Source organism: Amia ocellicauda, chromosome 23 (genome assembly GCF_036373705.1).
Source record: "Amia ocellicauda isolate fAmiCal2 chromosome 23, fAmiCal2.hap1, whole genome shotgun sequence".
Lineage (NCBI taxonomy): Eukaryota > Metazoa > Chordata > Actinopteri > Amiiformes > Amiidae > Amia > Amia ocellicauda.
Window position 1 is genome coordinate 18,213,391 of NC_089872.1, and position 22,590 is coordinate 18,235,980.

At 46.4% G+C, this 22,590-nt stretch overlaps 1 protein-coding gene across 1 annotated transcript; it reads right to left on the reverse strand.

The window, feature by feature from the left end:
• Positions 1 to 613: 613 nt before the first annotated feature.
• Positions 614 to 21,788, reverse strand: heatr1 (HEAT repeat containing 1). Its single transcript, XM_066696552.1, has 45 exons — positions 21,743 to 21,788; positions 21,028 to 21,192; positions 20,681 to 20,897; positions 20,095 to 20,236; positions 19,833 to 19,934; positions 19,432 to 19,572; positions 19,105 to 19,316; positions 17,481 to 17,611; positions 17,283 to 17,382; positions 17,065 to 17,175; positions 16,828 to 16,948; positions 16,578 to 16,685; positions 16,392 to 16,487; positions 16,078 to 16,166; positions 15,764 to 15,975; positions 15,435 to 15,556; positions 14,713 to 14,907; positions 14,370 to 14,553; positions 14,063 to 14,211; positions 13,765 to 13,957; positions 13,307 to 13,479; positions 12,779 to 12,946; positions 12,390 to 12,632; positions 12,114 to 12,242; positions 11,923 to 12,029; positions 11,609 to 11,752; positions 11,208 to 11,326; positions 10,823 to 10,944; positions 10,502 to 10,630; positions 8,540 to 8,764; positions 8,112 to 8,241; positions 7,524 to 7,687; positions 7,214 to 7,266; positions 6,872 to 6,995; positions 6,618 to 6,758; positions 6,148 to 6,431; positions 5,787 to 5,937; positions 5,407 to 5,565; positions 5,149 to 5,283; positions 4,581 to 4,685; positions 3,935 to 4,103; positions 2,728 to 2,882; positions 2,188 to 2,346; positions 1,796 to 1,904; positions 614 to 1,589 (listed from the first exon to the last, which is right to left on the reverse strand). Exons 2-45 carry the CDS (start codon positions 21,167 to 21,169, stop codon positions 1,501 to 1,503), a joined length of 6,453 nt encoding a protein of 2,150 aa, XP_066552649.1. The 5' UTR covers positions 21,170 to 21,192; positions 21,743 to 21,788; the 3' UTR covers positions 614 to 1,500.
• Between the last annotated feature and the right edge of the window lie 802 nt (positions 21,789 to 22,590).

Here is a 22,590-nt window from a genome sequence, read left to right on the forward strand (position 1 = left end):
CAGGTCACACCCCTGTGTTAACACCCCCAAGTGCTCCCAATCCCCATGGAAGGAGGAACATGTAGGAAGTCTTACCTCTGAAGGACCCAGTCTTCATTTAACCCAGGGTCTGACATATTTTTTAATTCTGATTGCCCAGCAGCGCAGGTGCTTTGAAATTGTACTTAACCCCCACAAATACACCTGCACGACTTTTCGAGTGAAGGTCATGTATAGTTATAAGGAATCTATGTATTTAACACAAAACAGATTGCTAGACACAGCTTTTTCCCTTTATGTTTGGCAAAGCCCAATGCAAATAACGTTGGCCCTGCGTGTCAATGCCTCTGCTCAGCCGCCCACCTCAGCGGAGCTCCTGCTTGACGTCTTCTGATTGGCCACGAAGAACTGGCAGTTCAAAGTGGCACCTGCCCAGCAGTCCAGAGGTCTCTCCTATGGCACCTTGATTAACCTCATCCGGTATATATTAATCAAGAGGGAATATGAAACACTACTGGGAGTATGTTTTTTAGCAATGGAGATATTTTTAGTGCACTTGCATTGACATGTACCATATACAACCAAAACTTAATTTAAACCAGACTAACAAAACAAAAACCCACAACAAGTCCTGTATATAACAAACGGTTTATTGGGATACAGTGTATAACACTGAGACACGGTGAACGTCCTTGAAGGAAACTCCAACTTTAAGAGGAACCCACTGACAGATATAACAGATGGCATCAGTACACAGAGGATACACAGACCACACAAGCTCATGTTGACTGAAACAATATCCGTTAAAACCTGGTCCTTGAAGTAGATCACACAATGTTGCTCTTCACACCAGCTTCTTTGTTAGTTAATTTCTTTTCTTTTTGAAGTTGTTCACCTAGAATTACTCAAGTGTATTAAAGAGTCAGTATGGATCTAACACTTAAAGATGCAAGTGTTTCCTTTGAGACTATTAAATAAAGGAAACGAGACCAAACTACGATGTATTCTAACCATGTACTTATCTTATTCAATGTTCCCGGCTGGGCCAAATGAAAAATACATAGAAGAGACCATTGGATATTTTGAGAATAAATAAATGCAGGAGTGAAAGACTGCAGTCATGTTTCTCTTTATTTGTATGTGTTTTATAATGGTTTTGTGAATGTTGGATGATTTTTCCCGTACCTATACTTTTTTTAGTCTTTAATGAATACTTATATCCTCCAAGCCACCAATAACCAGCATTTAAACCAAAGTCCACTTTTTTATTTTTAAAAGACCTTAGTTTTAAATGCATGGCTGCATCTATATCCTTAGTTTTAAAACCCTGGGGTCAGCAGAGAGCACTGGGTGAATTGTTAACTCTCCACTATTACTATTGCACCAGATCTGAGAGCATTCATTTCCCCATTCCAGTTATTCCATAACTCGACTGGCTCAGAACAGCCACACCCCTGTGCAGGTCACAGGTCACCTCTGCCGCTGGTGTTGCGTTCCTCTGCAGAAACTGGAACTTGGGTTTTAGAAGTAACTGTGGAGCGGCTCCCCTAGAATGACCTCCATCTCCTGAATGACCTTCTGAACTTGGTGCTCCACCTCCTCACACTCATCTGGAAAGAGAAGACGCATATTTCAACGACACGGAGAGGGACACCGATGTAGATCTTTGTTAAAGCGAACAGCATTCATTTCAGGGGGCGGAGCTTGTGTGCCTTTTGTACTCATCCTTTTATTTAATGAACAAAAACGAGTGTCCCGAGGCTCGCTGTACGGGGGGAGCGAGGCCACGAGAGCGAGTGCGGCGTTCCCTGCTTACCCTCCATCAGTTCGGCCAGGAACGGGATGCTCTCCGGCAGCAGCACCATATAGTTCTCCCGCAGTTTGCTAGCCAGCTCCAGCAGCAGGAGCAAGGCAGAGTATCGCACCTGTCAATCAAGCAAAGACCTCCATGAGCTACACAACCCCAGGGTCACCGACACGGAAACAGACCAGCAAAACCAACTTCACCCGTCTTACCGCCATAACCAGCCTGGCACAGATTTCATTGACTATGCAAATCCCAGAGAGGTGCACTTGATCCGATTGCTGAGAGTTTACACTGCCATTTCTAAGCAGGATCAAATCAGACATGGCAGAAAATACGCTTCTTCCAGGAGAGCCCAAGATTAGGTCTCTCGTTCGCCCCCCCAGTGCTGGACAGGTTCTCACCTTGGGGGAGGAGTGTCGGGTCTTCAGCAAGATCTGGTAGTTGAGTGTCTTCCACTGAGAGTCATCGCCCATGGCAAGCGAGAGCTGAGCGATGCAGGGGACCAGGTGCTTGGTAATTCTGGTCTGGTACTCTTCCTCTCCTCCTAGGGTGTTCTCCAGCTAAGGACAAGGGACAAGAGCTTTCACTGCAAATTCATAACATAAGGCTACAAACCGAAAAAGGCCATTCAACCCATCATACTGGTCTGGTAGCTACAGGATGAAACCTCAGTAGACGCTCCTTAACAGAAATATGTTGTTCATTAATATTATTCAACCCAAATGACTAGTCTCACAAGTGAGTTAGCAAGATCTTCAGAATCCATTGAGAATATCAATCAGTCACTATGATGACCGTAAGGAATCTGTGGAGTAAATTAACATGTTGGATGGTGCAACGGACGAGTGCCACAGCTCTCAGCATGGCCTGATCGGGGCCCTGTCCCGAGGGAAGCCCATGCAGTGAGAACGCGCCCAGCCACAGGTCAACGTTCGGCATACCTGATCGACCAGGGGTCCCATGAGGGCCTCGGCTCTCTCTTTGCTGATGAAGCGCTGCGTGTCGTACAGGAAGATCTTGTGCAAACTGTCTAGGACGTACTGCAGCAGCAAGCAGCTCTTCTCAATGTTGTCCTCCGAGTCAAAGAACGCTTCATCTGAAAGACAGAGAGGTAACCGACGATAAGCAGGACCGTTCACTTGCGAGAAACACGAGAGGAATGTTGCTTTGGTCAAAACAGCACTAGTGAAAACAATAAGACTTTTCAACGACTTTCCCGGTTTTGGGTTGGGGAAGTTATAGATTAAAAGTTTAATTTACCCATGTTGTTTGATTTGTTTAGTAAATTTGAGCTATTTGAGTTGCAAAGCAGTTTTTTTTTACATTCCTGCAAGGTTACAACAAGGCATCTAGCAGGTGTTTGGCTGGAGCTGCACAAAACTCTTTCACAGACCTTGATAAGCACTAGTCTCTGACCCCTCCATCTAAAATAACAACATTAGGTAGTCCATGATTAGAGCTAATTTGGGTGTGTGAAACCAGCCCTTAGTCTTGCAGAGTTAGTTTGCAAAACAGAACTTTAAAGCACTTTCCATACTGCAATTCTAATTCTGAAGTCAAATCATCATCTAGCTTTATTGTCCCATTCCACATTTATTTTAATATTTTTAAACAAGACTTCTTTACACACCTCAGGGACCGTCACCCTGTAATTTATGCAGACATCTCAAAAGAAAGTGATAGGTACAGATTTGCTCGACCCGTTATGTAAGGATTTGTTAAGGCAAAGTGATTAAATTAAATTTAAAATTTAATTAAAAAAAATAATTACAATATCAAACGTTAGCAAATCAAAACTCACACTTCGCATAAATAGATAACATAGCGGTTTAAAAAATGTGCAGGTGTGTTAGGTAATTCAAATCCACAAAAAAATAAAATAAAACAAAGCATTTATTCCCGAGCCGCAGTCAGAAACCTGTGTTGACGATTAATTGTTAAATTGTGAATCTGAACGGAACAAAAAAATTATAATATAAAAAAGTTCTGCTCCAAATCCCTGGAATAAAGTTTATTTCACCTACATTTCTATCCATCTTCACAGCATGCATTATATTAATTTACTTACGGTCAACAGAATAATACAGAAAGACTTGTCCGAGAGATTCAGGCTGATGATAAACGAATCCCGAGGATAAAAACACACACCTGTTTTTGTGACGTTGGTCTGGTTTAGTAGGTCAGAGAATGGTTTGATGAGGTGGCCAGCGAACAGCAGGAACAGTCCTTTGAGTTTGTCGGCGACGCAGTCCGTCAGGCGGTAGAAGGTTATCAGTCTGTCTTTAGGAGCTCCCTCGGTCTTACACCAGTCAAACAGCTGTGTGTTCAGAAAAGCACACACACAATGAACCGACTGCTGCACAATGAGATACAGCAGGAACAAAACACACATGGGCTGATGCTATGAAATGGCCTGATACGTATAAATAGGTACACGCATGGGACATTCTCGAGGATTGGGTGCTCTTCGATAGGTGTGCACACCTGCAGGACCTTACTAGCACACCTCTCACCAGATAAAAGGACATTGGATACTTTCCCACAGGTCTTTGTACCAGAGAGCAAATGCAGTGCAGAGTTTAGTGGCCCAGGGACAGACAGGAACATGCTCCACAAGTATAGTTCACCACCTCCACTAGGTTTTACATAGAGTCTTTTTCAAGGCTACTCTTAAATTTACAACTGCCCACGCATATTCATGGCCACACGATTCCCAGGGACGGCCAAGAACCCCCCCACTGTGTCACACTGCGTAAATGGTTTAGTTTTAAAAGTCTTCTTCCAAGACTGGTACCTTAAAGAACAGAGGCCTGAAGGTCACTTCCGAGAGCTTCATCACCATGGCCAGGAGGCAGTCGATGACATGGCCCTCTGTCTCGCCAGCCTTCTGCAGCTCATCCTGAAACATCACGAACACGAAACGCAAACAGACATGTCCTAAGGTGAATACACAAGCCTGGAGATGGGGGAGGGGCAGTACCACTTGCCTTAAAAAATAGAGGGTCTTAGGAAATATACTTTAATTACAGGAAGGAAAAAACAATCATTTCACAACACAAGAAGCATAATGGGTGTACTTACTGTGAGGTCAGAGAAATTAGTCTATTAGCTGCACTTTTACAATCTAGGATGTAAGACCTTATATATTGTTTACTGCATATCTCATATGCACTTGTGTAAATTGTGAATTTGTAAAGTTACTTATATTTTTTAAGTCGGCCTGGACAAGGACATCTGCTAAGAAATAAATTAAAAAATATATAAACCTATTCAATCAGAAAAGTGACAGCCCATAGTGGAGCCCTAGCAGAAGCCTAAGATGAGACAGTCTCATCACATGCAAGCCCTCTGGGGACGCTCACCTGCGCGTGCTGCGCTCTGAAGTTCAGCGCCGTGAGGAAGAAGCCGGTGAGCTCCGACTGGTGGGAGGCGAGCAGGTCGCGCTGCATGTGGCCTATGTGCTCCTTCAGGATGTCCATCAGAGGGCCAAGTTGACTCTACCACACGGAAACAAAAATCAGTTTAATTTAGTCTTCAGTGTACTGCCTACAGGGCCTCAACAGGTGCCAAGACACGGTAGGACGAGCCTCACTCGTGTCTGCGTCCCTACCGTCACCTACCTGGTGGGAGCAGACCAGCTGACTGTAGCACTTGGTGACAGTGGGCAGCAGCACGCGAGGGGGCAGCTTGGTGGCCAGTGTCAATCTGAGAGAGGCCAGCCGCACGCCCAGCTGGGGGAACTGGGACGCCTTCTCTACCACCCGGGTCAGGTGCGTCACCTGTTGACACATTTAAACAATGACATTAAAATGACACCTAATAGTCCTTGTAGTAAACACTTTTTTTTAAGCTGTACAATGGGCTGTGGAGAATATTTGATGATTACAATTTGCCGTTTTACACAGTTCAGCCCACAAACTGATGTAACAAAGGGAAACAGGCTTTTCTGTATCACTCGGCTTGGTTCCCTCAGCTCCACACGCTGAAGACTGCTGCCTACCTCCACTGCGATGACCTGGAGATATGGGCTGATGAAGTGGGGGAGTGTCTCAGTCACTTTCTGCAGAGCCGTCACCGCACTCAGTAGGTAGATCTCGCTGGAGAGCAGCTCCTTCCTGTCGCTCAGAACCATCAGCACAGCCGGCATCAGTCTGGAACATCACAGAGAGACTCCGTTTCAATTACCAATATAAAAAAACACAAATAAAAAGACCTGTGCACGTGTCCTCAATTTATTTAAGACGTGCAATTCTCCCTGCACATATGACTCAGGTTCAAAATACTTTAACTCGATCTCCAGCTAGGAGGACAGAGGACAAGATCTCTGCCGACCACGCCGAGAGCCCCTCCATCCATCTTACCTCGGCAGCTGCGGGACGGCCAGGGCCTTGAGCGTGCTGGTGACCTCGGCGATGCAGAGCAGGGCGCTACCCATGACGTTCCTCTCCTCGCCCTCCGCGGTGACAAGGTCCACGGCGGCCCTCAGCACGGGCACGAAGGCCTCCTGGTGGGCAGCGCCGAAGCTGCGGCAGAGGAGCTTGAGGCTGTAGAGTGCGGTCTGCCGGTTGATGGCCTGCTCCTGCTCCTGCTGACCACGCCCCGCGATGGCCAGCAGCTCTCCTGTCAGCTCCAACATCAACTCCACCTGCAACATCAGCAAAGGCCGGCGCTCACGACTCGTCACAGGTTCTCGACTTCTGAGCACAACCCTTATGGGGGTCTCGGTCAGTTACTACATAACCACCACGACCACAAAGGTCATTATAATCACCAGGCTGCTAATGCCATTGTCACTGTGAACGGAGGGGTTTTGGAGGATGTTGCGACTCACCTGCCCCTCTTGCCAGTGCACCTTCTGCTGCAGCTTGTTGTTGAGCAGGTCCATGGCCTTCCGCCGCACAGAGGGAAGCTGGTTCCCCATGAGGCCTCTCATCACGGGGATGAAGGTGTCGGTGGGCAGCAGGGCGTTCACCTGCACACAAAATGACACACTAGTTTTACATATAACCGAACTCACCACTATTCGAAGCCAAAAAGGAAACCGATAACATTGATTTAAAGATGTTTTTTTTTTTTTTTTTTTACCTTATCAAGAACATCGTAGGACTTGTTGAGCAGAGCCCTCCAAAACTTGGCGGTGGCTTTGTCCGAGTTCTCCTCCACACAGTGAGCCACAGAGTTGATGTATCGAAGCACCTCCTCCAGCAGGCTGAAAAGATACAAGCCTGTCACCAGCCAGTTTGTACACAACACCACGTTTCTGTAGAAGTGTAGGTTTTGTTTTTCCACATCAATGTTCTGATCAACTGGTTTTAGAAGATTGGCAATTTGAGAAAGAAAAGTAAGAAATTATGCTTGTGGGATCGACTTCAGTCTCAGATATAATCCACCACTGTGCTTTATAATATTGGCCGTGATGACGCATACCTTTGCTCAAAGCTCTGCAGTCTTTCTTGTTGTGCTTCGTCGCAATTAGCCACCTAGAAAACACAAGGAACACAATTTGAACCTGCGAGGCATTGTGCTGAACTGGACGGAACCAGAACAGAAAGCAGTGTTCCGGAATGAAGCGCAATAATGTTAATAATTTGAAGAATGCGTTTTAGGAAATCTTTGTCATTAATAGTCTATGACAAGGAATAATAGTACGAGTCATTGCTATCCAGGGACAATAGAAGCTGACCCCAAACCCCATTTCTTTCGGATGCTATGGAGACACAATGCCCTTGACTCGTACCTTCCCAACAAAAGTGTGCGAGGCCAACAGCTGGGCCATGAAGGACACGGACAGGAACTTGAAGTGGCGCAGCTCTTTGCCACTGTGCGCCTCCACGCTGAACATCAGGTCTTCTGCCTCATCCTTCTTCGTCTTCCTCCGAGTAGACTTTCTCCTTCCCAGGCCTTGTCAAAGCACAAGGAGTTTAGAGGGATAGGTTCCCAATGGTTAGCAGGACTAACATCAACTAGACCATCTACAAATAAACTGAGACTTTCACAGAAGAGGAAATCTTTAATCTTCTATTGTTGAATGTTAAATGTGGCTGGGACATGAGGATTATGCTGGATTGGTCAGTCCGTTTGCTAATGTTTAATTAGCGGACAGGTCTACATGAGGAAATGACTGCTCATTTTGGAAGCATACCAGAACACACGGTACAACGCTGCCTGTTAATGTTATGACATACGGCCTGAATGCTGCCAAAAGTAAAATGGTCACAGTCGCATTTCATGTCCACAGCCAACAATGGGAGACCAGGCCCGCACTAACTTTTCCAGCTTTAAACTCCCATAGAAACATATGACTGGAAAAGCAGTCTGTAGTCACCTTCGTCCTTGTCCTCGGGTAAGGTGGTCAGGTACTTGAGCACTTTGACCAGAGAGGCCAGCTGGTCCTGCACCTCAAATTCACAGCAGATGGAGATCCAGAACTCCACGTCTCGCTCTAGAACAGCGTCCTGTTGGGACAGAGAAGAGAACTTTTAATACATCCTGCCCCACCTCATCTACTTGCTCATCCAGTTGCTGGAGATACCCCCCCAGATATTGTAGCTTCACAAGCACTGATGTTCCATTATTAAAATTTTTGTACAACATTTACTCAGCAACTTGGATCTGCACTTTAGTTTTCCTGTTATTGTTCAACCGGCAGTTAAAAAGTTACTGCCAAACCCTGTGTTGTCAAACAGCGCGACACATTGGTCCAAGGGCCAGGTGGCTCGGCGCCAGGCTGACGGCAGCTCAGGCGTGTCCTACCTTTTCGGCGCTGCTGGTGGCAGTGCTGGTGGCGTGCTGCTTGAAGAGGAGCAGTAGTAGCACCCAGAGGAAGCGCTGTGGCCCCAGGGTGCCCACCAGCTGGCTCAGGATGGGCAGGCGCCGGTGCTCAGGGACGTGGGGCAGGGCGTCCACAAAGACGTGGACGATCCGGGTCACCACCGTCTCCATGTCCTCTGTGGACTGCGAGGAGCCACCCTCATGCGCCTGAAACACAAAAGCATAGTTTTAACAATTTAGACTAGGCCCTTTCCTTCTTTGTTTATTTGGGGGTAGCTCCTTGATAGTTTATGCCATATACATTCATCTAATATCAAATGAAATACAAGTGTGTGGCCTTCTGGGATTATAAAGGGTTAAATCGGCTGACCGAATAAAAAACAAAAACGGGAGCCTATGCAAATTAGCTCTGTGCACTGCGAGAAATGTCAGATTGTGCAAATCTGCAGCTCAGGCTAGATAGTTTGAAAGCTCCCGGTTTCTAGTTTCGAACAAGCCAAGCATCTTTATATACACTCACCTAAAGGATTATTAGGAACACCATACTAATACTGTGTTTGACCCCCTTTCGCCTTCAGAACTGCCTTAATTCTACGTGGCATTGATTCAACAAGGTGCTGAAAGCATTCTTTAGAAATGTTGGCCCATATTGATAGGATAGCATCTTGCAGTTGATGGAGATTTGTGGGATGCACATCCAGGGCACGAAGCTCCCGTTCCACCACATCCCAAAGATGCTCTATTGGGTTGAGATCTGGTGACTGTGGGGGCCAGTTTAGTACAGTGAACTCATTGTCATGTTCAAGAAACCAATTTGAAATTATTCGACCTTTGTGACATGGTGCCTTATCCTGCTGGAAGTAGCCATCAGAGGATGGGTACATGGTGGTCATAAAGGGATGGACATGGTCAGAAACAATGCTCAGGTAGGCCGTGGCATTTAAACGATGCCCAATTGGCACTAAGGGGCCTAAAGTGTGCCAAGAAAACATCCCCCACACCATTACACCACCACCACCAGCCTGCACAGTGGTAACAAGGCATGATGGATCCATGTTCTCATTCTGTTTACGCCAAATTCTGACTCTACCATCTGAATGTCTCAACAGAAATCGAGACTCATCAGACCAGGCAACATTTTTCCAGTCTTCAACTGTCCAATTTTGGTGAGCTTGTGCAAATTGTAGCCTCTTTTTCCTATTTGTAGTGGAGATGAGTGGTACCCGGTGGGGTCTTCTGCTGTTGTAGTCCATCCGCCTCAAGGTTGTACGTGTTGTGGCTTCACAAATGCTTTGCTGCATACCTCGGTTGTAACGAGTGGTTATTTCAGTCAAAGTTGCTCTTCTATCAGCTTGAATCAGTCGGCCCATTCTCCTCTGACCTCTAGCATCAACGAGGCATTTTCGCCCACAGGACCGCCGCATACTGGATGTTTTTCCCTTTTCACACCATTCTTTGTAAACCCTAGAAATGGTTGTGCGTGAAAATCCCAGTAACTGAGCAGATTGTGAAATACTCAGACCGGCCCGTCTGGCACCACAACCATGCCACGCTCAAAATTGCTTAAATCACCTTTCTTTCCCATTCAGACATTCAGTTTGGAGTTCAGGAGATTGTCTTGACCAGGACCACACCCCTAAATGCATTGAAGCAACTGCCATGTGATTGGTTGGTTAGATAATTGCATTAATGAGAAATTGAACAGGTGTTCCTAATAATCCTTTAGGTGAGTGTATTTTGTAGTTTTGATAAAAATACTATTTTATTACCCTATCGCAAGATGATCCAATGATAATGGGTGGAGTGTAAAGAGTTAAAAATAAAAACATGGCCAGACGCAGATTAGATGCATACTGAATCTTGACTTGTGTTACTGTTTAGAAGGACTGGTTCCTAGGTTATGGTGAAGATGGTTTAGGCTGGGAGTGTCGGTGCAGCACACACCTTTATGAGAGCAGGGATCACGGTCTGCACTGTCCGGTTGATGACCTGGAAGCTGTAGGTGTCATCCAGCCTCATAATATTTGCCCCCATGAAGGTAAATATGGGCATTATATTGTGCAGAACCTTTTCCTGTGGAAGAGAAGACAGCACAGATTCAGCACGGTCACCTGGATGTTTACGTGCCAATCTGCATGTTACATCACAACACTCGAACAGGGCGGGTTCAGGACCAGCTCCGCCGCACATCCTCACTCTGATCCAAGAGTAGGCATGAAAAGCGGTTACAAGAGCTGCTTCCTATGGAAACGATAATTAACTTACTGGGAACATTCCTGCCACCGCCCCTAGGAGCAACAGGGAGTGGTGGTGCGTCTGTGGCATGTCGGAGCACCTCACGCACTGCACGATCAGCTCCACGTTGAACTTCTCCTCCTCCAGGACATCTGGAGTGAAGGGGGTAATTTAGTAAGGAATGCACACAGACACGTCATATCTCTCGCTCTGTGATAAACGAGGCAGCAGCTGTTTCTCACCAATCCAACTTACAAGAAATACACAAAACTTACTCATACACATGCAAAAACTGTGAGCACAACATGCAATAAATGCAAAGCTATTGTCCATATATTTGCATCAGTTCTTGTTTGGTTAACCCTATCAAAACGGCCAGGTAAATGCACGGCGGACAGATGTAAAAGAGGCTGACCTTTGCTGACGGGCCCACCTTCGGGGGACAGTTTGTGGCAGGTGTTGAGCAGGCAGCCGAGGACCAGTTGCTTGGTGTATTCCACGTTGCTGTGCTCGGGACCCACGCGTTCCAGACACCTGCAGGACAGGCAGGGGGGGGTTCAAACACTGAAGCAGCAGAAAAGGACAAGAGCAGCAGACTCCAGATTTGCCATTTTTCGTTCATTAAAAGTGCGACGCGGTTTGGTTTACTCTCCTTTGAGGGTGTGACAGTGGTGGGATGGGTCTTTCCTTATATTATATATATTTTCTAACTGATCTAAAAAGTGATGGTATGGGTTTTCTAAAGGTGAAGTCTCCAAGAGCCTCTAAAACGGCATATTTAAAGCACAAGAATGAGCAGGTCTTGACTGGGGTCACCTGGACAGGAGAGTGAACAGGGCCGGGACCAACATCTGGGGCCTCTTGAGTTTCTTCTTGTGCTGCAGGAGCTCCAGGATGAGAGTCACGCGCTGCCAGTACGTCGCAGCCCTATCTGCTGTTGTCTCGGCTGCCGAGGACTTCCTGTTTGACACAGATACACAGACTGTTACATCACACCCAGGTCTGACCCCATGGTGCGTTAACACACACTTCTTCAGATCTTTCTTCATCTGGCCGTATGGACCACAGTCTAGGAGGGCCCGTGACTGAAGATCATTCAGTTTGGTTTTATAGGTTTCTCCATCTCTTACCGTTGCTGCTGCATCTTCTGTCTCCGGGCCTGCTGGACGGTGCCCGAGGCCTTGGGCTTGTCTGCGGGGACCAGCTCATTGGCCACCTGCTCGCCATCTACAGCTATCTGTGGCAACACAACACAGTGAGGGTTAAGCTACACAGCAGCCATAGTGATGAGGCAAAAAGTATTATAAATAATAAAACTTACAGCTTTGAAAACACCGTTCACAGCCTGTGCACAGGCTGGACTCTTGCACTCCACCAGGAGGTCGAAGATCACGCCCAGAAGTTTCTGCTGTATCTCATCTGCCAGGGTAGCGAAGAAGGGTTTCGTGATCTTTGGAAAGACAACGGAGAGACCATGAGTGTTGCGATATTCATGAATATTCATGACCATGACACTGTCAAACGATTAACCTCTTCCCAAGAGAGAGAAAAATGAACAAACACAACCGAACACACTCCCGAGATTCCCTCCACACACCTGCTCGAGAGCCAGGATCTGGAAGCTGGGCATCCTCTGGTAGGGCTGCCGGGAGGAGTGCAGGGCCCGGACGAGGAGCTCCGTGCAGCGCGGGTCCCTGGCCAGGAGTGGGGCGGACCACTCATTGTACTTTCCCAGCAGCAGTTGCAGCAGCAGGGCCTCGTCCTTCAGGAGCTGCGGGGGCTCCTGGCCACACTTCTCCAGCAGCCGATCCATGGCGGGCAGCAACACAGACAGCACCTCCTGAGAGGAAGAAAGGAAGGGCCACACTGAACACTGTAGCTGTCACTGACACCCCAAATCAGTTAAAATTAAAAATACATCCTCTTACTTTCACACAAGAGTGTACAGACATTGCCCAATTGAAACAGCAGTAACGGGAGCCCTACCTCTCCGTTGACCTCCTTCAGGACCCTCAGCAGCCCCTTGGCGGTGTAGGAGGGGCACTCGGGGTCCTGGGCACAGTGCAGGAGCTGCTGCAGGGCCACGGCCAGCTTCCCGTCTCCAGATTTCCCTTTCCCCGGAGCGGGAAGCTCCTTGAACAGGTGTCCCAGGGCCTGCACAGAGGCACACAGCCAGCAGTTACGTCACATGCTTTAATCACGAGCTGGCCATGTAAACGCACCCTTGGTCAGAAAGATTAATTGCAACCCAAGCACCGATAGTGCCAAGTCTTATAAACAGTACCAGACAGACAGTGAGCTACAAACTCCTTGACTATAGACTATACATTTATAAATACACAAAGATGTTTCTAGAAAGAATGGTCTCTGAAACAGGAAATACAACATATTCAACAAACCTCCAAGCTGGTTTTACAAAGCCTACAAGGCCAACCTGATGAGAAGCAAGCCCCTGGGCCAGCTACAGTTTATGATTACACGTCAAGAACAGGATAAAGAAAGGTGACTGGGTACCTGGCTGATGTGAGAGGGGTCTGCAGTGATCTCCTCTGTGGCCTGCACCAGCTTCTCTACCACCGGGCCAAAGGGAGACGAGTCGGCTCCAACCAGCGCCTGCAGACAGGCAGCCCCAGCCCGGCGCACCTCCCTCAGCGGGCTGTTCACACACACGAGCAGAGACACCGGCACTGACAGACACACACACACAAATTACCAGATGGCAAAACTGAGCCAACGCAACATTTTAAATGCATTCTCTTTACCGGTTTCATAGACTTCTTTTTATCTCTCATGAGAACTAGTGGGGGCAGGATGCTTATATACATTTTGGTTTTCTACTGCAGGTGTTAAATATACCCAAGTTGAGTCAGGGTTTTACTGAGACAGGAGGTGGCATGGTTTCCCCGTGTTGGGAAGCACACGGTACCGCATTGCTATGCTCCCAGTGGTCCGGGGCAGCATAGGAAGGGTACCTGGCGAGGAGGCGGAGGCCAGCTGCTTCACAATGTCCCTGGGTTGGGCCGCCAGAAGAGCCCGGCCCATGTAAAGAGCCTGGGTCTGGAGCACCGCCGACACTCGGCAGCCCAGCTGGTCGCTCAGGTTGGCGCTGTAGCCCCACAGTAAAGACAGGAACTTGAAGAGCTCTCGGGGGTCCCGGAAGTGCATCTGAAAAAGCACAGCAGCAATGGGTGGGACGTCCCGAGAAAGGCACAGAACTCATCTCCAGCACCGGGAGTTCGATCAGTCTAGTCTAGTTCTAGACGGGCCTACCTGAAACAGGAGCTGCGTCAGAGCCCTGAAGCTGCCGGCCAGTTGTGCTTGGCTGGCCCCAGTGAGAGTGACGTCGAAGATCTTGCACAGCAGACGCAGGTAGGAACTGGTCGGGGCGTCCAGGGTCTCAGGGTTCCACCAGGTCTTTCCTAAGGAGCAGGAAGCAAAGAACTATGTTTGAATCCTTGAAGTGAATTTTTTCTTGAAGCTAGAACACTCAAATTTGGTTTGTCAATCGAATTGTTTTAGATTGTCGTGATGTAGTGGATAATGCTAACTTGTCCACGCACAGGACACACTGTCATACCTTTGAAAGCTGGATCGGTACATCTCAGAGCGGATATGAACATCCTGAGAAGCCCCGCCAGCAGGGCGCAGTGTTCCTTCTCAGCTTTGCTTCCCATCTGGAGGTTTTCCAGGAAATCCTTCATGAGGTCCACAGGAGGAAAATGGCCCTCATACAACTCTGGATAGCCAGTGACCCCAAATTCCTGCAAAAAACACAAGACATGTGGAGTTCAGGGAAGAAAAAACAAACAAAACAAACAAACGCCTCTACGTGTGGTAAAATGCCTTCAGCATTTAGTATGTTCTGTAATAGACCTGGAAAATCCTCTCCTGCCCTTTGATTATAGGTTTCCCCCGCTTACCTCAGTGAGGCCTTTGTTGACCAGCTTGTGTAGTTTGGGCTCCAGCAGGTCGTACACTTTCACGGCGGTTTCTAAGTGCTGTGGCGCAGATATAGACTCCAGGCTGTGGACCAGAGTGTAGGCCAGGATCATGAACGTTGCTCTGTCTCGAACACTGGACGTCCGACTCCCAGCTATTGCGATGAGGTCGTCAATCTAAAAAGGCATATAAAATATGAATAGATAAACTATTAAGTGATGAACATCCACTCATTTTCTTAGATTATGTCAGTTACAACTGCAGTGGGACAATTTACTTTTATGATTTTCTTTATATTGTTTAAATTGTTAAAGTAGTAAATGTATTTTGTACAACTATTAACGAGATGTAATCACTTCTGATAGATAAGACTGCAACCTGTTGTCTATCTGAAGATATAAAAAGGCTTCTCCAATTCACATCCCTGGTTATTTTCTTCACTTCAGAGGAGAGGAGAGCTCTGGGTTAACCTGTATTTTTTGGGGGGTTATTATTATTATTATTATTATTATTTTTATTTCTTGGCAGACGTCCTTATCCATATAAATGTGTAACTTCTTCATCTGTGTATTCTGAGAATGCAATGAACCATTACACAGCTATGCAGATGACTTCTTATCTTTTTGACTGTGTTCTTCAATCTTATGAAGAATATCCCTGTTTTTCCCAAGCAGGCCATGGCACTTGTCTTTGAGATACTTACGGTGTGGTGTTTTGTAGAAGCTTCCATGGCAGACAGGTTTCTGGTCAGGATTGAGATGAGCTCCTGATTGGCTACTCCCATGACATGTGCCAAATGGGTTGAGGCCAACACTTGCGCATAAGCTGGGGAGAGACGGGCGCTCGGTTTAAAAAATAAGTATTTTCAGACGATTCAGAACAAATCACAAGAAGTACCGCATTGATGTGACCTTCATGTTTGTACTCGCGAAGATGAAAGCATTGCGTTCCATCGGAAGAGGGTTAACGAACGCCTTGTGCGCTGCAATGAAACTACGTGAATATCACAAATTTGTTATATTTAACTCTTACCATTGTCCCAGCCATGGATGAGGGGATGTTGGGAGAGCAGTTTGGAGCTGGTGATGCAGTTGGATATCTGCTGCTCGGGAGACTCTGGATAGGGGGACGTGACCGGCAAGAAGGGAAGCAGCTCCATCACAACCCTGGCTTTCACATCTGGACATCCCTGGATGAGCTCCATGTCATCCAGCATCCGTACGGCTTCCTTGAGGACCGCACACCTGGGAGAAAAACACACGACAGTCATTCGAACTTAATCCCTTCCAGCCCCTTGAATTGAGCTGCGACTACGGGGTGACGGACAGCGATGGCTCGAGGCTCACCAATTTCCGTTCTTCGACAGATCGACCCGCTGGAAAAGCGCGAGCAGACAGGAGACGGTTTCCTCATGGCCCAGCTGACCGGCGTAGACCTGCGGGATCAGAACCCACAAGTTCAGATTGGATCAGAGCAAAACGGAGTACAAAAGCGAACGTGCTTCATCTAAAAACACACATCGTAAAAAGAATACTATTTAAAAGTAGACAGAACTCTTTAGAACCATAGTGACTGGTCCTATCTCTTGTGGAAACGTCCAGGTGTTGCCTTCACCACACATACTGCAGTCAGCCCGGCCACACAATACAACCCAACTGACCTCCAGAGCCTGCAGGGTGGTCAGCACCACCTCGGGCACGTCGTCCTTCATGCGGCCCAGCACCGCCTCCCTCAGGAACGCCTCGTCGAAGCCCTCCTGCAAAAACACATAGCGGCAACTTGAGCGCCTCTCCATCAGCAGACCTTTAGGGGAGCAGCATGGTGTACAGAGGTTCAGAGGACTCACCTGCCGTGATCCAATGATCATCTTCAGGTGCTTGACGGCCAGTATCCTCACCACGGGGAGAGGGTGGTTCAGGCTGAGCAGCAAGGAGGTGTCCACATCTGCCAAGATCTACAGCGAAAATGGAGACAGAGAGGTGGGTGGGACATGAAATATAAGATATAACAACAACAACAACAACAACAAAAATTTGATGTCCCTCCTCTCTGGTAGTCATGTTTCGACCGTGAGATTCATCTCCCTGGTCCTGTACCTTGTACTTGCCGCTGCTCGTGGAGAGTGTGATGAACTGATGGAAGAGGTTCTGCTCCTCCTTGCCCGAGATGGTGTCAGTCAGGTGTCCCTCTAAGATGCTGTCTAAGGCTCCTGGACACCTACAACGGCGGACAAGCACAACAGGTATGAGGCGGGAGAAATGAACTTGCTTTTCCTCACGTTGAAAGTGTCTGTAGGGGAGGCAGTCGGCAGCGGATCGGAGGAGCTCCCTTACTTGGACTCGAATGTCCGTACGAATGGCAGCAGGCGCTGGTTGAGGCTGGAGATACCAATAGAGGTGAGCCGTTTCTTTTTGCCGTAGTAAATGTACTCCTGGAGGAGAATCCTGAGGGAAAACATCAAGCAGCATGATGATGAGATGCAAGACCATTGAATGCTGGGAGTACAATCATTCAAATCAAAGAGTACAAATGGAATAATTAAGAGCATTACTTGGCTGCCACGTGGTCCAAGCCGTTGTCTAGAGGAAGACTCTGAAGCACAGAACCCAGCAGGTCCTCGAAGTTGACACTGTCTTCCGCCTGCAATTCACCTGCAAGAAAAAGCCGATGTTTTGCTTTCCGAACCGTCATTGCAGGTGCTTCTCGAGCCCAGATCAATGAAAGCAGCACCGACTCCTATCAGACTTACCACCGTGCGCGACGACATAGTGGACGAGGTGTGGAAGCAGGTAGCGCAGCAGGGGAGAAATGTCGTGCACCGCTGCAATCTCCTGGAGTCTGGACACCAGGTCAGGGATGCCACAGAGATGGGTATAGGTCCTGGACACGGGAGATGAAAGATACATTAAGCTCTTTGCTCCATCGAGACTTATTGGTTTAGTCATGAAATAAGTGTTTATTGCTTAGGGAAATGTGCATCAAAGTCATCCCTGATATACACTCACCTAAAGGATTATTAGGAACACCATACTAATACTGTGTTTGACCCCCTTTCGCCTTCAGAACTGCCTTGACATTGATTCAACAAGGTGCTGAAAGCATTCTTAAGAAATGTTGGCCCATATTGATAGGATAGCATCTTGCAGTTGATGGAGATTAGTGGGATGCACATCCAGGGCACGAAGCTCCCGTTCCGCCACATCCCAAAGATGCTCTATTGGGTTGAGATCTGGTGACTGTGGGGGCCAGTTTAGTACAGTGAACTCATTGTCATGTTCAAGAAACCAATTTGAAATGATTCGACCTTTGTGACATGGTGCATTATCCTGCTGGATGTAGCCATCAGAGGATGGGTACATGGTGGTCATAAAGGGATGGACATGGTCAGAAACAATGCTCAGGTAGGCCGTGGCATTTAAACGATGCCCAATTGGCACTAAGGGGCCTAAAGTGTGCCAGGAAAACATCCCCCACACCATTACACCACCACCACCAGCCTGCACAGTGGTAACAAGGCATGATGGATCCATGTTCTCATTCTGTTTACGCCAAATTCTGACTCTACCATCTGAATGTCTCAACAGAAATCGAGACTCATCAGACCAGGCAACATTTTTCCAGTCTTCAACTGTCCAATTTTGGTGAGCTTGTGCAAATTGTAGCCTCTTTTTCCTATTTGTAGTGGAGATGAGTGGTACCCGGTGGGGTCTTCTGCTATTGTAGCCCATCCGCCTCAAGGTTGTACGTGTTGTGGCTTCACAAATGCTTTGCTGCATACCTCGGTTGTAACGAGTGGTTATTTCAGTCAAAGTTGCTCTTCTATCAGCTTGAATCAGTCGGCCCATTCTCCTCTGACCTCGAGCATCAACAAGGCATTTTCGCCCACAGGACTGCCGCATACTGGATGTTTTTCCCTTTTCACACCATTCTTTGTAAACCCTAGAAATGGTTGTGCGTGAAAATCCCAGTAACTGAGCAGATTGTGAAATACTCAGACCGGCCCGTCTGGCACCACAACCATGCCACGCTCAAAATTGCTTAAATCACCTTTCTTTCCCATTCAGACATTCAGTTTGGAGTTCAGGAGATTGTCTTGACCAGGACCACACCCCTAAATGCATTGAAGCAACTGCCATGTGATTGGTTGATTAGATAATTGCATTAATGAGAAATTGAACAGGTGTTCCTAATAATCCTTTAGGTGAGTGTATTTCTATTTACAGATTGGTTAATAACTCCTCCCCCTGCAGGAAACATTTTTAAGTGCTCTGGATCACATTTCATCAGAGAGCATTGACATTGTAGCCAAACATGACAAAATGTTGTGGGAGGAGCTTCATAAGACTGAAAAAGGAAAATCTATTCAGACTCACTTCTTTTCCAGACAGTTTTCTTTCTGGTTTTGCACTAGAACAATCAGGCAACCCAACCCTTCCCTGGGCAGCGTGGGATCCTTGGAGAGAGACTTGCAGACCTGAACAGCGAGGGTGTTGACTAAAGATGGCTCCATCACCACCTTCACGGCCAGCTGACACACAATCATGTAGGAGGCAGCCTTATAGTCCATCAAAGAGGACTTCAGACCCTGAAAAAGAAGGGAGGGAAAGAAAAACCGAAAGTGTTTTCACAAAAATAAATGACTAGTCTGCAAATTTGGCTGAAAGCTTACAGAAGAAAGAAAAGCACATTCTTTTTCTTACCTTTTGTATACAAGGCAGCAGTTTGGCCACCAAAGAGTCATTAATGTTTGCTACAGCATCCAAGGCAGGAACGATGGTGGACGCATAGAAAGAGAAAACCACTCTGAGCTGAGCACAGTTCCCAGAAAACCCAGAGTAAGCCTGCAGGAAGAAAAACAAGAGACAACAGTTGAAATGGCCAGCAGCTGAAACTATTAATGTATCTGAAGACATGCATGAAACAAATAAAAGAACGGTAAAGGACACGTTCTGAATATGCTCTGCTTAGATGAAAAATCTCTGCATTAAACTCAAAATGTGGAATTATTTTTTAAGGATGATTCTGGCAGCATTCTTCTTCAGCTTCCAAACAAATGTATACTAACAATTAAACAATTTCAGGACTGATGGACGATCAGTACCTTGACAGATTTTGTCACCAGACTGCAGATGAAGTCCAGGAAGCTTAAGTCTTTATAACAATGAGTTATTAAGGTGCTTCTGGCCAGTGGGACCCCAGCTTTCTGAAGAGAACAAACAAGGAGGAGAAATCAGTCAAATAGAATTACCAGCCAGGTTCATTATCAAACCCAGATACCCTTCCTTGTGCGTCCTATAATGCACCCATACAAATAAAGGAATGCTCAAGCCGAAAAGACAGAGCCAGGAACTGGGACACGCTACCTTGACGGGATGCAGCCAATGCCAGCGGTGGGTCGGGGCGCTGATCCTTAACAGCTGAATTACTCTCACAAACACTTTGGTCTCGTGATACGGCAACGCACAGGCGATCAGGCTGTCTTCGTTATAAAGGTGGATGTGGAACCTGTTGGGCAATGTTGGCAATCTTAGTAATCTAACCAAAGGAAATCTGTTTGTGATGGATTGGCAAAGCTCAAATGAACATACCAACCGATACATTTTAAAAGTTGTGCAGATTAACTTTCCTTACAGCTCTCATTTTGTCCATCTGGGTTAAACACAGTAGATGCAATTCAACTGCTTTACAGGTATTTTATTAACACACAATCGATCGATTTCCTCCAACACATCGGGAAACACAGAGAATGAAGCCGTCTCTTAAGCTGGGAATGGTTCTAAACAATCACATGCTATTCTGATGCTCTAGTCCAGTAATTGAGCTTGGTTGGAATAAAAAACATCAGGGTAGTGGGCCTCAAGGACCAGTATTGGGAACCCCTACTCTACTGTGTAGGAATGCGATCGATTGGCGATAATAACGGCGTACCGAATGAGGAACCGGCTTTACCTGTGAATGAGCCACTCCAGGCATTTCTGTGCCGGCTTGAGCATGAAGTACGGGGACAGGCGAGTGAGGAACAAGGAGATGCCTACGTCCAGCTGTTTGTTAACCTCCTTGGTCTGAACGCTGCGCTCCAGACCTTTGGAGGCCTGGCTGAAGAGAGTGTCCTGGAACTCCTCCAAGCAGGGCTCAATCCCCAGCAGCTCCTCCAGTCCGGTACACCCTGTCACGGTAGCAGAGCGAAAAGTGGATGAGCACCGGAAAGCAGCAGGGACAGTGACTGGTAACCGCAGACAGACAGGGACTGCAACTGAACACAGATTATTCTATATATATTATATAGAAGCACTTACCAATTGCAAAGAAAGTGTCCCTATCGATGGTGGCTGCCTCTTTGGGGTCAAACAGGAGGGAGTCCACCTCCTTCCGAGACAGAAGACTGGGGTCATTCTGTGGCAAAGCCAGCCGTTTGAGCTGGTTGGCTAGGGAGGTCATTTTGAAGTGTAATAAACAGTTTCCTAAAAAAACAAGAAGAAATAAACATAAAAAATCATGATATAAAGACACTGGATACAACCCCTCTGCAAATATCAAAATGCTTATGTGCATTTACATAACACTGTAATGTACTGCGGTCTTCTCGCTTTCTATACGGTAGGCTATAGAAATCTACCTATACTTACAACAACATGTTTAAACGACAATCAATATTTGCAGAATACCGTTTTTTGTTATATTTGACACGCCTGTATTATGTTAAAGGGTACTGCTTATACAATAGGTACAAACAGAGTAAATATGTAAATGGATACTGTAATGCATTAATAATGTGCCACACGAACTCTCCTCAAAGTTCATAATTAATAGAAACTGAACGGTAGTTATTTTCTCTGTAATAAAAAAATATGTATAGCCTAACTCCCGATCATGTAAAATAAAACCCACGTTAAACTACACACAGATCTCCGCTACAAACAACACTCCTCTTCACAAACACACATTACTCTACTATCAAATATACTATTAAATTAAACATTTGAAATACATGTGCTAAAAATGCAGCCCTACCTCACTTCAGATCCCACATGTGCATATAAACCGGAAAAAGGTAACTGTTTTAATCTCTGTGGCCAAATAACAAGGTCAGTGGCGGAGAGTCGGGGTCACAGCGCCATCTACAGGGCGGAGTACTGAACAACCGGCGCCTTCAATATTGTTTCCTGTGCGGCAAGTGGAATAATTAATAATACAAATTATTATAACTTGAGTTTAAGGTATCTGATTATTTTTTGCATACGTTATTGCTGAATATGTATTAGGTACGGTAGTGCAGGTAAGTATCAGTGATAGTTCGTTGATTAGCCTAAGCAGCTGTAGTACAATTTAGTGTAGGAGTTATTATGCCTTCATGTGACATTAAGTAGGCTATCAGCAGTAAAAGCAGGTATGTTAGTGTCCCTGATAGTATGTAAGTTGTGTACGTTTAAAGAGAGCTTTAGAGAATTAATCTATAAATAAATAGAATGATAGACTGATCATTGAGTGGCAATTGTTTAGGGGCCACAAATGCACATCCGGCAATTTATTGAAAACTCTGAAATTGCATTGACTCAGTTATACAGCAATAACAGTAAAACACATACAATTTCCCAATAAGAACTACTGTAGCAGTACATGTGGGTCAGTGGGTCTTGTCTATGTAGCTAAGTCTTGATTTTTGTTTTTCGCAGCTATATAGATCAAATAGCTAGACATCAGAGGTTAAAGATTAATGTAACAGACTATATTTAAGCTTTAAAATGAGGATAAATTAAACCCTGGACATGTTGTGTGTAACTTTGTGTTGACGTGGGTTACAGCTCTTGCAGGACAAAGTTATTATCACCCAAGATGAGGGACTGACTTGTCTCCCAGCA

Coding starts and splice junctions, on each gene's coding strand:
- heatr1 (XM_066696552.1), bottom strand. CDS start 21,169: ATGACCTCCCTAGCCAACCAGCTCAAACGGCTGGCTTTGCCACAGAAT. Junction 7,688..8,111: donor ACCCGAGGACAAGGACGAAG/GTGACTACAGAC, acceptor TGCTTTGACAAG/GCCTGGGAAGGAGAAAGTCT. Junction 1,590..1,795: donor CCTGGCCGAACTGATGGAGG/GTAAGCAGGGAA, acceptor TTCTCTTTCCAG/ATGAGTGTGAGGAGGTGGAG.